Source organism: Zootoca vivipara, chromosome 1 (genome assembly GCF_965207765.1).
Source record: "Zootoca vivipara chromosome 1, rZooViv2.hap1.1, whole genome shotgun sequence".
Lineage (NCBI taxonomy): Eukaryota > Metazoa > Chordata > Lepidosauria > Squamata > Lacertidae > Zootoca > Zootoca vivipara.
Genome location: NC_142582.1, coordinates 42,953 through 56,979, shown reverse-complemented (window position 1 = coordinate 56,979; position 14,027 = coordinate 42,953). Strand labels below are relative to the sequence as shown.

Sequence of the window (14,027 nt, the reverse complement as noted above, 5' to 3'; positions counted from 1 at the left end):
ACCTTAAGACAAAAATACCAAGTTAATCAGAGCAATTTTTTTAAAAAATCAAGAAATAATTTACCTGTATTAATATTCAACTTTATATTTTACAAGAGTCAGTACAGAGCAATGACTTCCATATGGAAACCGTCTAAACAGTTGTTTGTATAAAAGCCAATTACCCAACTGAGCCAAAGGCCAGCAGCAACTTAAACGGTATGACACCCTCTGCAATTCAGACAGTCATTATTACCCAGGTCCCATAAAAATTAATGAAACCAGATGGTCACAATCCCACTGTTTTCAGAGGGGTTTATTGGTGACGATTTTCCCCTGGATTGGACCCTAGGTATAATTTTGCCCATTTTAATTTACAGAACTTCTCAGTTGGGGTTGGAAACTCTGTTAGGGCCAAATGCCAATGTCAGGTGCGTAAGTGGGCAGAGCACCCCATTCTTCCCTCTCCCTCTCTGCCACCCCCTTTCCTTGCTGATCAGCATGAAATTAAGCCAGGGTGACATGCTACAGGTTCTTCCTACCCCTGCTCTAAACGTGTCACTACAATTCTGCTCTTTAAATTGTGTCAAGTGATCCACCTTACCGTTTTATATTGCTTTCAGTTTCAGTTTCCTAAAAGTAGGACAGTGGTACCTTGGTTTACGAACTTAATCTGTTCCAGAACTCCATTCCGGAAGTCCGTTCTTAAACCAAGGTGTGCTTTCCCATAGCAGCGGGGGACTTAATTTGCAAATGGAACACACTCAACAGGAAGTGGAACATGTTCTGCTTCCAAGGCAAAGTTCACATACCAAAACATCTACTTCCGGGTTTGCAGCGTTCTTAATCCAAGTTGTTCATAAACTAAGCTGTTCTTAAACAAAGGTACCACTGTATAAGAGAAGGTCCCAGATCTCAGTTTTTATTTTTTTATCTCATCCTCTATTTGTGTTAGGAGGATTTGCAATTTCAAAAAAATGACAATTTTGGCCTTGCTCAGCCCATAATTGAGATCTTTCAAAACTAAAAATAACAATCTTCAGAACTTCATGGGCTTTAATGTGATATGGCACATGATGGGCTAAATTTTAAAGTTAAGTTACATTATTTAAACATTGAAAATATTTTTTTTAATTACAGCAATAGGATTTTAAATGTCCAAAAAAATGTATTCCCTCCCCCCAAAAAAGAGTGTTTAGGGTTTTTGTGTAGTCCAGCAAACCCAAAATTTTCAATATTCTGGAATTTCAAACTCAAAAACAGGATGAGATAAAATTAATAAAATATATATTTAAACTTAGTTCTGCTCATTGAACAAGTGTACAAAATATTAAGAAAATTGGACATGAGGTTAAAAAAAAGTCATCAAAAATTGGACTACTTGATCTGGAATGACGGTGTATGTTGTAAAGCATATTTTCAAGCCTCAAATAAAGGAAAGCGGTCTGCTTTAAAAAACCTAGTCAACTCAACACAAAACTGACAGCACACTTTAAAGCAGGCATCCCCAACCTTCAGCCCTCCAGATGTTTTGGACTACAATTCCAAGCTAAAGCCAACTATTCTCTGTATCTTTTCCATAATTTGTATTCTCTTCAGCTTATCATTATTCTTGCCGCAGAGCTGATTGTGCTTAAGTGAATGAATCTTAAATTTTACATTCCCACATTTTTATTTCATCTTATTAAAGAAGCCCGGTCTCTCTTGCTCCCTGAGCAATACTAGCAACAACCCCCCTCCCATTATCAATGTAGAAAAATGGATTTAGAATTCCTAGTATTTGGCATATGAACCACACTTATTCAGCCAACTGACCACTTTTCCTGTTCAAGAACACGCAATTATTTGTAAATGCTCACAAATTCACAAGGCACTATTTTAAAGTGAACTACAGCCACAGCTCTTCCTTAATAGGATTCAGATAAGCATTTTAGGTACAGCACTGACAAAAATGCAGTGAGGCAGACGTGCAAACAGCAGCATGCCCTACAGCCACTTGAACACACTCTCATGTGCTATGATATACTATGATGTGGGTCAATCATTAGCCATGGAGAAAAAAAATAGACTTATTACAGCAGTCATAGTCTGGTGTAATTCATCAGAAAAGCCAATTTTCTTTCCAATGCCCTAGAATACCTGGCAGCTGGTTTGAAGCTTCCTCTATGCTTAAAAATATAAATTGGCTGGTTTGACCTGGATGCAATTTCTCATGAGACTCATTCAGTTCATATCTGAGGATGAATTCCATTTCCTTGGAACTTTTGCTGTTAAATAGCTGTTCAGCACAGATTTGATATGCATGTGATACAGTCCTTTCTAGAGATATGAAGACTTATCAAAGTTCAGAAATAAAGTAGTTTCCACCCTGAGGACTTTTTGTTCTTCCTCTGCAGACTGGGGGAAACAGTATTTTATATATAAGGGACACATTTTAAATTCTAACAGTGTAATAAAAAGTCTATTTTAAGCCACAGAGGGCAATTTTGTGCATGTTCAATAAAAAATAAAACAAACCAAGTAACTATTCAAGTTTTATTAGAACATCAGATAATTTAATTCACTCAATTTAAATAGTGCCAGTCAATTCCAAAGCCCAATCCCATGCATGTTTAGTCATATAAACAGGACTTACCTTCTGTGTTCTTTCATCAACATGTTTTGCCACATAGTAATACAGGCATGTACCACAGTCTCTGTCTCCATTCTTCTACACTTTGTAGTCTTTCATTAATCATCTGCCCACCCCAATATGCAACCTATCCTTAGTAATATATGCCATTCTTTCTGAACCAATGCAAAGCATACAGAGAAAACAAGAATGTCAGTGTTTAAGCAGCCAACCGATACCACAATATTGTTAGTTCAGTTGTCCCCCAGCCTGAATAAGAGGACTGGGGCCAAAAGACTGAAGGTGCATGGAGGCTAAATTGTACGTGAGCAAAATGATGTAAGATTGTGCAATCCTATGCAGTTATCTGGAAGTAAACTCTATGGAATACAGTGGTACTTACTCCTAGGTAAACATGTACATGATTGCTTTGCACTAATTGATTATATGATCTGGAAGTTAATGTGGATCCTTAACTTACAGTTTCCATGCTTATTGGTGTGTTCATGAATTTGTATGCATCTTAACTTTTCTCTTTAAAAGGGTTTTTTATGCTCTGTTAACCTCTGCACACGGGACGCGGGTGGCACTGTGGGTTAAACCACAGAGCCTAGGGCTTGCCAATCAGAAGGTCAGCGGTTCGAATCCCCGTGATGGGGTGAGCTCCTGTTGCTCGGTCCCAGCTCCTGCCAACCTACCAGTTCGAAAGCACATCAAAGGGCAAGTAGATAAATAGGTACCACTCAAAGCAGGAAGGTAAACGCCGTTTCCGTGTGCTGCTCTGGTTCGCCAGAAGCGGCTTAGTCATGCTGGCCACATGACCTGGAAGCTGTACGCCGGCTCCCTCGGCCAATAACATGAGATGAGCACCGCAACCCCAGAGTCGGTCACGACTGGACCTAATGGTCAGGGGTCCCTTTACCTTTACCTAACCTCTGCACCTTTAGTTCAATTATCAGACAGTGTATTAAATTTTAGGAGAACAGTGATATTTTATATAGAAAGCAGCATTACCTTTAACAAGTAACTTATCTCTAACAGACACTCTTCGAGTTGAATCAGAACCTGGGTTGGATGAACGGGGCCCCTTGACACCATCATCCCGTTTTAGCTTGCTTGCCAATGTTAGCATTACTGCTATCTTCTGTCTAAAGCATATATGAAATAAAAGTAAATTAGTCTTTTTTAAAAAAACCTTGTTTTATTTTCTTCCAAATTTAAGGTTCAGTTACATGAAAGTATAGTTATCCTTGTATAACCTAAGCACAGCAATAGGCTCAATACCTGTGAAGTACATAATTCTTTACATAAAATTACAGTATCTGTTTTCATTAGTCAGCCTTGCAAACATAGAAATGTGCATTCTGGTAAGTGAGACTATTGCTCCATCAGCCCAGTACTATCTACTTTAGCTGGGACCAGGTGTCCAAGGTTTCAGGCAGGAGGCTTTTCCAATCCGTACACCCAAGACTCTAGTAGAGATTGAACCTGGGGCCTTCTGCAGGCAAAAGCATGTGCTCACTGAACTATGGTCCCTTACCATAATCATTATGGACACTGCTGTCAAAGCAGTCTTCTTATTGGCTAGTAAGAAGTACAAAGGTGTAGCATCTCAAAAAAGAACAGTTAGAACGTTCAAACAACTACCTAATAAGATTACAGAAGAATAAAAGTCAGGATACCTCGGTTTAGGCAGAATGCCGTTAACCCATGGTTAAGCATGAACGCACAGGTACGCAATAAAAAAAAAAGTGTCTGCTTTGCTAGTCCTTGGTCACCCTGCTGCCATGCTACCAAAAGGTAAGCCAAGATTTGCCAGAACACGAGCTCATGGTTTGTTTCGCTCCAGACAAACCACTGGCTGCAGCCAAGGTTTGCTCTTGGCTTACCACTTGTCTGGGGGGGAGACAACCCATGAGTCCAGGAAAGCTGTTCCAAGACAGAACACTGCTCCCCCCAATAACTACACAATGCACTTACAGAATTCACTGGGATGTGATGTAGTGGCAACTTAAATGTCTTTAAAAAAATAAAAAAGTTTGGCAAATCTAAAGCTAGACCTATTAGATGATCTCCACCACAGTTGCTCTCCACCCATTGCTTTCATGCCCTGCTTGTGGAGCTTCCCAACTAGTTGCAGGCAGAAAACAGGATGCTGTACCGGCATTTGGTCCGATGCAGCTGGGCTCCTTGGGGTGGGCAGACACAGAAGAGAGTCCTTGGAGGAGGATCGGACCACCTAAGCCAGCAGAAATTTCCCAGGGGTGGCCAGCCAGGTGTTCCTCATGATGCCGCCAGCCAGGGCATGAGGAGAACCATCCCACCAACACCATCGTTTACACCCCCAACAGCTAGTCTACGGAGACGCCTCCATGGAGCTGCCCTGCACAGAAATCAAATCACTGGGAGTGGGATGGGGAGAGGCACCCCACCAATCCCCCCGACCCGTTTTCTGAGGCGTCCAAATCCAGCGTCAGATCCTGCGGCAGTGAATCCCGCAGGTTAACCGCGCGCGCCTGCTCTCCGTTTGCACTGCCTTCCTCGGCCCTGACCGAAAAGGTGTGTGTGTGGCCCGGGGGGGGGGATTGGGAGCCTCGTGCCTGCGGTTTGAGGGAGTCAAGGGCGGCCGGGGTCGGGCCGGTCGCTGAACGGGGCTCTCCTGAGGGAAGGAGGGAGGTCGGCGCTGAGGAAACATCCCGTCGCGGGCGGCGCTGCTCACCTGGAAACGCCGTCGAGCCGCCCGGAGAAGCCAGCGCCGCCAGAAGCACCATCCCCGGCGAGGCTCCCGCTCCTCCGGCAGCTGCGGCGGCGGCGGCGGCGGCAGCAACACCGCCCCCTTCACCCCCCCCCTCGGTGAACCGGAAGTGGAAGGAACGGGGGCGGTGCTCCCGGGCTGAATGCTTGACAGCTGCGCAACAATAACTTTATTGAGCCGCAGGGAGCGCAGCGAGGGAAACACACAAGCACCCGCGAGGACAAAAAAAACCCGAGTGTGCGCGTGCGCACTACAAAGGAGCGAGCGGGCTCTTTTAACCCTTCGCTTTGGCTGCCGCCGTTGCCCTCTGGCCCCCAAGCGGCGTTTAGAGCGAGGTTGCAGCAGACCCTCCAACATTTCTCCGGTGGAAATAGGGACGTGCCGTTCTGCAATGATAATGTTACTATTTATACCCCACACATCTGACTGGGTTTCCCCGGACAGTCTGGGCAGCTTCCAACATATATAAAGACATAATAAAACATGGGTCAGGGTAAAACGCGGATCCAGATGATTTTAAACGGATCCTCATGAATTCATATGATTTTTTCATTCAAATAAAAAAACAACACCATGATATTGTAGAGTATGTCTTAGTCTGTAGGCAGCACCAAAAAAATCACGCATCCACTGTTTCGTGCGGCCACAATGACACAAAAACGTGGTTAAAAACCACGGATCCTCATGGATCCTCATGATTTCTGCATTGGGCCACCGCGAACTCACTGTCATATCATATATCATGCCCAGGGGCACAGCCTGCACCACAAAAATCAAGGATCCACAGCTTCCTGGCGACACCGTGGCCCAAAAACGTGGTTTTGAAGCACGGATCCTCACGAATCTTCACCTTTTTGCATGCCCCCCCCCCAAATTCACCCTGAAATCACATATCATGGCCAGGGGTACAGCCTGCACCACAAAAATCAAGGATCCACAGCTTCCTGGCGACACCGTGGCCCAAAAACGTGGTTTTGAAGCACGGATCCTCACGAATCTTCACCTTTTTGCATGCCCCCCCCAAATTCACCCTCAAATCACATATCATGCCCAGGGGTACAGCCTGCACCACAAAAATCAAGGTTCCACAGCTTCCTGGCGACACCGTGGCTCAAAAACGTGGTTTTGAAGCACGGATCCTCACGGATACTAACCTTTTTGCATGCCCCCCCCAAATTCACCCTCAAATCACATATCATGGCCAGGGGTACAGCCTGCACCACAAAAATCAAGGATCCACAGCTTCCTGGCGACACCGTGGCCCAAAAACCTGGCTTTGAAGCACGGATCCTAACGGATCCTCGCGAATCTTCACCTATTTGCATGGAGCCCCCCCAAATTCACCCTCAAATCACATATCATGGCCAGGGGTACAGCCTGCACCACAAAAATCAAGAATCCACAGCGTCCTGGCGACACCGTGGCCCAAAAACGTGGTTTTGAAGCACGGATCCTCGCAAATCTTCACCAATTTGCATGGAGCCCCCCCAAATTCACCCTCAAATCACATATCATGGCCAGGGGTACAGCCTGCACCACAAAAATCAAGGATCCACAGCGTCCTGGCGACACCGGGGCCCAAAAACCTGGCTTTGAAGCACGGATCCTCACGGATCCTCCCGAATCTTCACCTATTTGCATGCAGCCCCCCCAAATTCACCCTCAAATCATATATCATGGCCAGGGGTACAGCCTGCACCACAAAAATCAAGGATCCACAGCGTCCTGGCGACACCGTGGCCCAAAAACCTGGCTTTGAAGCACGGATCCTCGCGAATCTTCACCTTTTTGCATGCAGCCCCCCCAAATTCACCCTCAAATCACATATCATGGCCAGGGGTACAGCCTGCACCACAAAAATCAAGGATCCACAGCTTCCTGGCGACACCGTGGCCCAAAAACGTGGTTTTGAAGCACGGATCCTCACGAATCTTCACCTTTTTGCATGGCCCCCCCCCAAATTCACCCTCAAATCACATATCATGGCCAGGGGTACAGCCTGCACCACAAAAATCAAGGTTCCACAGCTTCCTGGCGACACCGTGGCTCAAAAACGTGGTTTTGAAGCACGGATCCTCACGGATACTAACCTTTTTGCATGCCCCCCCCCAAATTCACCCTCAAATCACATATCATGGCCAAGGGTACAGCCTGCACCACAAAAATCAAGGATCCACAGCTTCCTGGCGACACCGTGGCCCAAAAACGTGGTTTTGAAGCACGGATCCTCACGAATCTTCACCTTGTTGCATGCCCCCCCCCAAATTCACCCTCAAATCACATATCATGGCCAGGGGTACAGCCTGCACCACAAAAATCAAGGATCCACAGCTTCCTGGCGACACCGTGGCCCAAAAACGTGGCTTTGAAGCACGGATCCTCACGGATCCTCGCGAATCTTCACCTATTTGCATGGAGCCCCCCCAAATTCACCCTCAAATCACATATCATGGCCAGGGGTACAGCCTGCACCACAAAAATCAAGGATCCACAGCTTCCTGGCGACACCGTGGCCCAAAAACGTGGTTGTGAAGCACGGATCCTCACGAATCTTCACCTTTTTGCATGCCCCCCCCAATTCACCCTCAAATCACATATCATGGCCAGGGGTACAGCCTGCACCACAAAAATCAAGGATCCACAGCTTCCTGGCGACACCGTGGCCCAAAAACGTGGTTTTGAAGCACGGATCCTCGCGAATCTTCACCTTTTTGCATGGGCCCCCGCCAAATTCACCCTCAAATCACATATCATGGCCAGGGGTACAGCCTGCACCACAAAAATCAAGGATCAACAACTTCCCGGCAACACCGTGGCCCAAAAACGTGGCTTAGAAGCACGGATCCTCACGGATCCTTGAGAATCTTCACCTATTTGCATGGAGCCCCCCCCCCCAATTCACCCTCAAATCACATATCATGCCCAGGGGTACAGCCTGCACCACAAAAATCAAGGATCCACAGCTTCCTGGCGACACCAAGGTTAAAAAACGCAAACGGCAGAAGATGAAAATATTGACAGATTAAGTACCATGTTTCTCACATTTTAAGACACTGCCTTAAATTTATTTTACTGAAGAAAATAAGCCTATAGCTTATTTTTTGGGGTGTCTTATTTTAAAAAATTACCTCCTCTTCCTGCTGCGGCTTGGCGCCCGGAACTTGCTGCTGTTGCTGCTGCAGCTGCACCTCTGGGTGCTTTGTTGGCGCTTCAGCAGGGCACGCTGCTGGGTCCTGGTGGGTCGGGGCTCTAAGTGGTGCACGCTGTGGCTTTTGCCAGGTCCCGCCCCCGGGGTCGGGGCGCGGCGCGTGCTGCAGCTCTTGCCACGTCCCGCCGCCGGGTTGGAGCTCGACAAAGCACGCACTGCTGCCTTTGCAGGCTCCCGCTCCGTCGGGGCTCAGCAAAGCGCTCGCTGCTGCCTTTGCTGGATCCCGCTCCATCGGCTCCCGACCCAGCGGGACCTGGCAAGGGTAGCAGCGCGCACAGCGCCGCGCCCCGACCCAGCAGGAGCCGGCAGAAACAGCAGCACGCGCTTTGCCGGCTCCCACTCAGTCGGGGCTCAGCAAAGCGCGTGCTGCTGCTCTTGCCAGGTCCCGCTGGGTCAGGATTTGGCGTGGGGCACGCTGCGGGTCACGCAGGGTCCTGCTGGGTCGGGGCTCAGCGCGGGGCATGCTGCAGCTTCTGCCGGCTCCCGCTGCATCTGAGCATGCGGCGCACGTTGCGCATCCGCTTCCGACAAGGACTGGCATCTTCCTTTTCCTGTTCCTTACGGAAGCGCCACCTGGACCTGCTCCCAGCACAGTATAGTACCGGTACCCCAGCATGTCTTATTTTGGGGGGATGCCTTATATTTTATTGCCTTGAGAAAATCGCGCCATGGCTTATTTTATAGGCACGTCTTAAAATGTGAGAAACACAGTATGGATGTTGGTGATCTGACACTAAGTAAAAGCGAAACTAAAGAAGTGCCATGGTCATTGGTCACATGTAATGTCTCCGGGAAACCTTGGACCTCAGCAATGAGGAGGCACCGCTGCTAAGACAGTCTTTACTGAGCTGTAGACATGGTTTATTGAAGAATAACACACAGCGACAACATCCACCCGGCAAGGGAGGAAAAGCACAAGACGAGTGAATGGGTGGGGAACAGGTTACCACTAAAATACCTGTATCCCAGTTAATAGGATTCAGGTGCACATAATAAGATTCCACACTTAAAGTCACATACATCACAGTCAGATCACTACCTGGTGCAACTGGACTTCTCCACAACTCTTCCCCTCTCTATGGAGGTGGACCAATTCGGATGGTCCGCCCCCGCCACTTAATGGATCCAAATGGTTTCCAGAGAGTGGTAGGGGATGTTTTATCCCATGTTGATGGCCTTTCAGCCGATTCCCTGGTGGCCCGATGGAATGTAGGGCTATTGACTGTTTGGCTCCGAAGCGCCCTCTCCAATTGCATGGAGCCTGGACAGCCCCGTGGTTCTCCATGGATCTGAGGGCAATGAAACAATCGTTGAGACGGTTAGAGCGCCGGTGGCGGATAACTCATTCTGAAGCTGACCGGACACAGGTTAGAGCTCAATGTCGAGCCTACTAAGTGCCGGTAGCGATGGCGAAGAAGACTTTCTTCACCGCCTCTATTACACCTGCAGAAAACAGCAGCAGGAGACTTTTTCAGGTGGTTCGCAGTTTAGTGGAACCACCTGCTCCATCGGGGCCCAGTACGGGCCCCATGATCTCCTGCACTGGACTGTCTAGTCCACTTGCGTGGGATCAATTCCATTCTGTTACCTCCAAGGATGTGGACAGGCTGCTTGGACGAGTGAAACCAACCACCTGTTTCCTTGATCCTTGCCCATCCTGGCTTATAAAAGCTAGCCGGGAAGGGCTGGGCGATGGGCTTTGCGGGTTGGTGAATGCTTTTCTTTGTGAGGCAGCCTTCCCAGACCCGCTGAAAGAGGCAGTTATTAAACCACTTCTTTAAAAACCATCTTTAGATGCGGCCAATATGGCCAACTATCGCCCAGTCTCAAATCTTCCATTCTTGGGCAAGGTGATTGAGCGAGTGGTTGCTGAACAATTCCAGGCACACCTGGAAGAAGCGGACCATTTGGATCCCTTCCAGTCGGGATTCAGGCCTCATCATGGGACTGAAACTGACTTGGTCGCACTGGTTGATGATCTCCAGCGGGCTGGGGACAAAGCTGAGAGCTGTTTCCTAGTTCTGCTGGATCTCTCAGCGGCTTTTGACACCATCAACCATAACATCCTTCTGGACTGTCTAGAGGGGTTGGGAGCTGGGGGCACTGTCATACAGTGGTTCCGCTCCTTCCTCCTGGGCCGTGTTCAGAGAGTGGTGGTGGGGGATGAGTGTTTGGACCCCTGGGCTCTCACTTGTGGGGTCCCTCAGTGCTCTGTCGTCTCCCCCATGCTTTTTAACATCTACATGCAGCCGCTGGGAGAGATCATCAGGGGGTTTGGGCTGGGTGTTCATCAGTATGCGGATGATACCCAGCTCTACCTCTCTTTCAAATCAGAACCAGTGAAGGCGGTGAAGGTCCTGTGTGAGTGCTTGGAGGCGGTTGGAGGATGGATGGCGGCTAACAGATTGAGGTTGAATCCTGACAACACAGAAGTACTGGTTGTGGGGGACAGGAGTCGGGCAGGTGTGGAGGACTCCCTGGTCCTGAATGGGGTAATCGTTCTGCCCGGACACTGAGGGCCAGTACCGAGGGCCTTCTGGCGGTTCCCTCGTTGCAAGAAGCCAAGTTGCAGGGAACCAGGCAGAGGGCCTTCTCGGTGGTGGCGCCCACCCTGTGGAACGCCCCCCCATCAGATGTCAAAGAGAAAAACAGCTACCAGAAGACATCTGAAGGAGGCCCTGTTTAGGGAGGCTTTTAATGTTTAATTGATTGTTTTATTTCATTTTTCTGTTGGAAGTCGCCTAGAGTGGCTGGGGAAACCCAGCCAGATAGGCGGGGTATAAATAATAAATTATTATTATTATTATTATTATTATTATTATTATTATTATTATTATTATTATTTTAAGTACAGTGGTACCTCGCAAGACAAATGCCTCGTGCAACAAAAAACTCACAAGACGAAAGCGTTTTGCTTTGCACGAGGGACTCGCAAGACAACGAGGTTTTCTATGAACGCCGCTTCATCTTGCGAAGCGCAGCCATAGAAAGACGAAGCGGCGGCGAGTGGCAAAAAAAGGGAAACCAGCTGTAGCGCAGGAAGAAGGCGAAGATCAGCTGTCAGTGGGTTCTCCTTTGTGTTCCGCTGGTCTCTGCCAGTTGCCGTGAGCGGTGAGGGGCAACCAGCGGAGACCATCATAACGCAAACGGGAACCAGCTGTAGCTCGGCAAGAAGGCTGACAGCTGATCTTCTTTGCCTTTTTTGCCGCGCTACAGCTGTCAAATCACTTATAATGCCCAGGGGCACAGCCAATGTAGGTCTTTCAAGACCGGTGGTCCGTGGTCTCAATGGCCACTCCCAGTCACCAGTTTAGCCAGGGCTGTCTTAAGCATATCCAGCGCTGTAGTGCAAAGATCCCTCCAGCCCCCCACCCCCTCTGTTTCCCAGAGTTGTCGACCCAGCAAGGTCAGGTGGTACCCGGTGCAGATTTTTTTGGTCACACCCCCATTGAAATTATTAAAATAAGGAAAAATAAGATACTTACAGTTGCAAGTGTTATTTTCTTTTTCTTTTTCTTTACATTGTGAGCCTGAGCACTTAAAACCCCCTTTTCCTAAAATCAAGATACATATATTTTTAAGTTCTACTTATTATGAACATGTAAGAAATGGTGCTGAATTTCTAAAGCGACCTCTTTCGGTTTAAGCGCACCTATACATGCCTCTCCCAAAAGCCGTTCCCTTTAAGCTCAGATGTGCAGAGGCTGGTTGTAGCCGTTCAGCACTCTGTCCATGCACAAAGAAACTCTCATTCCTCATTCCTTCACATGTCCCAGGGTCAAACCCTGACACTGAAAAAAATGGTTCTGGCTGAGTCCTGAAGTCACATTAAATCCCAGTTCAAAGCCATGCCATTTGTCCATAGGCGAGCACGTCCATTTTGCCTTCCTCTTGATTATCAGCCAATATTTAGTGTATGAATTGAGTTACCAAAGGACTAACCTGCATGTGGATTTTCAATGATTTGTCAGGAGTTGGTGTCAGTTGAAGGAAAGCTGAACAGAGATGGAGGGGTAGGTATAAATCCCATCCATAGGGCCAGAGCTTGAGAGAGCTGCTGTCCTTTGACGATGGACATGGAAGAAGCCAGGCCATTAGGTGTACAGTGGAACCTCGGTTTACGAATTTTCAGTTTACGAATGCCGCAGACCCATCTGGAACGGATTGATTCACTTTCCATTACTTTTGATGGGAAAGTTCGCTTCAGTTTATGAACAGACTTCCGGAACCAATTGTGTTCATAAACCGAGGTACCACTGTAACTTCTTCCATGAGTATAGCACTCTTCTGGGAAAAGTCTCACGTATCCCAGAAAAAGAAAACTTCCTTCCATAGAACTCTTAAAAGGGCAAGAACACTCTCAAGGACTGACAAGGTAGTCAAGGGATCAAAGAACAGCAAGCAAGAGAAAACCCCACAAGGGCACCCCTTAATAAAATGATGAAATCCACCAAGAACATCCCTGAACTCAGGTATGGGGAACCTCCTCATGTTACTGCACTACAACTCCCATCATCCCGTCATCCCTGGTCACTGGCTCTGCTTGCTCGGTGGGGCTGATGGTAGTTGTGGTTCATCAATGTCTGGCGGGCTAAAGGTTCACCACATTGGTGCTAACAAAATGGTTCCTTGACAGCCAAGTGCCAATGTCACAATAAATAAATGTTGTTATTTTGGTTCGGTGGGTGCCTGACTTCATTATAATGACCAGATTCACACAAACAGTACTGGCCTCCCTTCAAGTACAGCTTTCCTCAACCTCGTTGCCTTCCAGATGTTTGGGATTGCAACTCCCACCATCCCTGAACTTTGGGAAGAAGATGGGAGCTGGAGTCTGGAGGGCACCAAGTTGGGGGAAACTGACATAGGTAATCAAGACTGGTGGACTGCCAGCTCCAAAATTACAGCCTCTGTTGCTGGATAGCTCAGTTGGTAGAGCATGAGACCCTTAATCTCAGGGTCATGGGTTCGAGCCTCAGGTTGGGCAAGATTCCGGGTTGGATTAGATGACTCTAATAGTCCCCTCCAATTCTACAATTTTATGTTTCGAAACAGAGACCACCGTGCCTTCCGACTCATCTCTGCTCAATGGCCCAGTTGGGCAACCCTTGAAAATGGCGGCCCCCATAGGCAAAGTTAGGGAAGTGAAGGATGCGGGCAGGTTGTGCTTTGCACAGTGGATATTTCTCCCCCAAATTTTTCTATATCACATGATTCATTTTCTTGCATACAAGGGCTGTGGGTGGATGGGTATGTCCTCGACACCCAGGCAAACCAATGGCATATGACACTGGCTCTGACAGGCGGGCCCTGACCAGAACATGCTGTGGTCCATAGTCTTGGTTTCCCCAGGCTGGTGGGTGGGTGGGTGGGTGGTTGTCCCTGCCTCGCAGGGGCATTTGGAAAAGTGGAGCCTCACTTTGAGAGAACGGTTTAAAATGAAAATGCTGCAATTGACGTGTCCTTGCGAATCA

General features: G+C 47.8%; 1 protein-coding gene across 2 annotated transcripts in view; it reads right to left on the bottom strand.

Annotated features, from left to right (window-relative positions):
- Positions 1-5,445, bottom strand: part of UBE2F (ubiquitin conjugating enzyme E2 F (putative)) — a 32,627-nt gene extending 27,182 nt beyond the window's left edge. For both annotated transcript variants that reach the window (XM_035140724.3, XM_088675138.1), the window contains exons 1-2: positions 5,310-5,445; positions 3,605-3,738 (exon numbers count right to left, since the gene is read on the bottom strand). In XM_035140724.3, the coding sequence (XP_034996615.1) occupies positions 3,605-3,722 (118 nt within the window). In that variant the 5' untranslated portion in view covers positions 3,723-3,738; positions 5,310-5,445. The remainder of the gene's footprint in view (positions 1-3,604; positions 3,739-5,309) is intronic.
- Between the last annotated feature and the right edge of the window lie 8,582 nt (positions 5,446-14,027).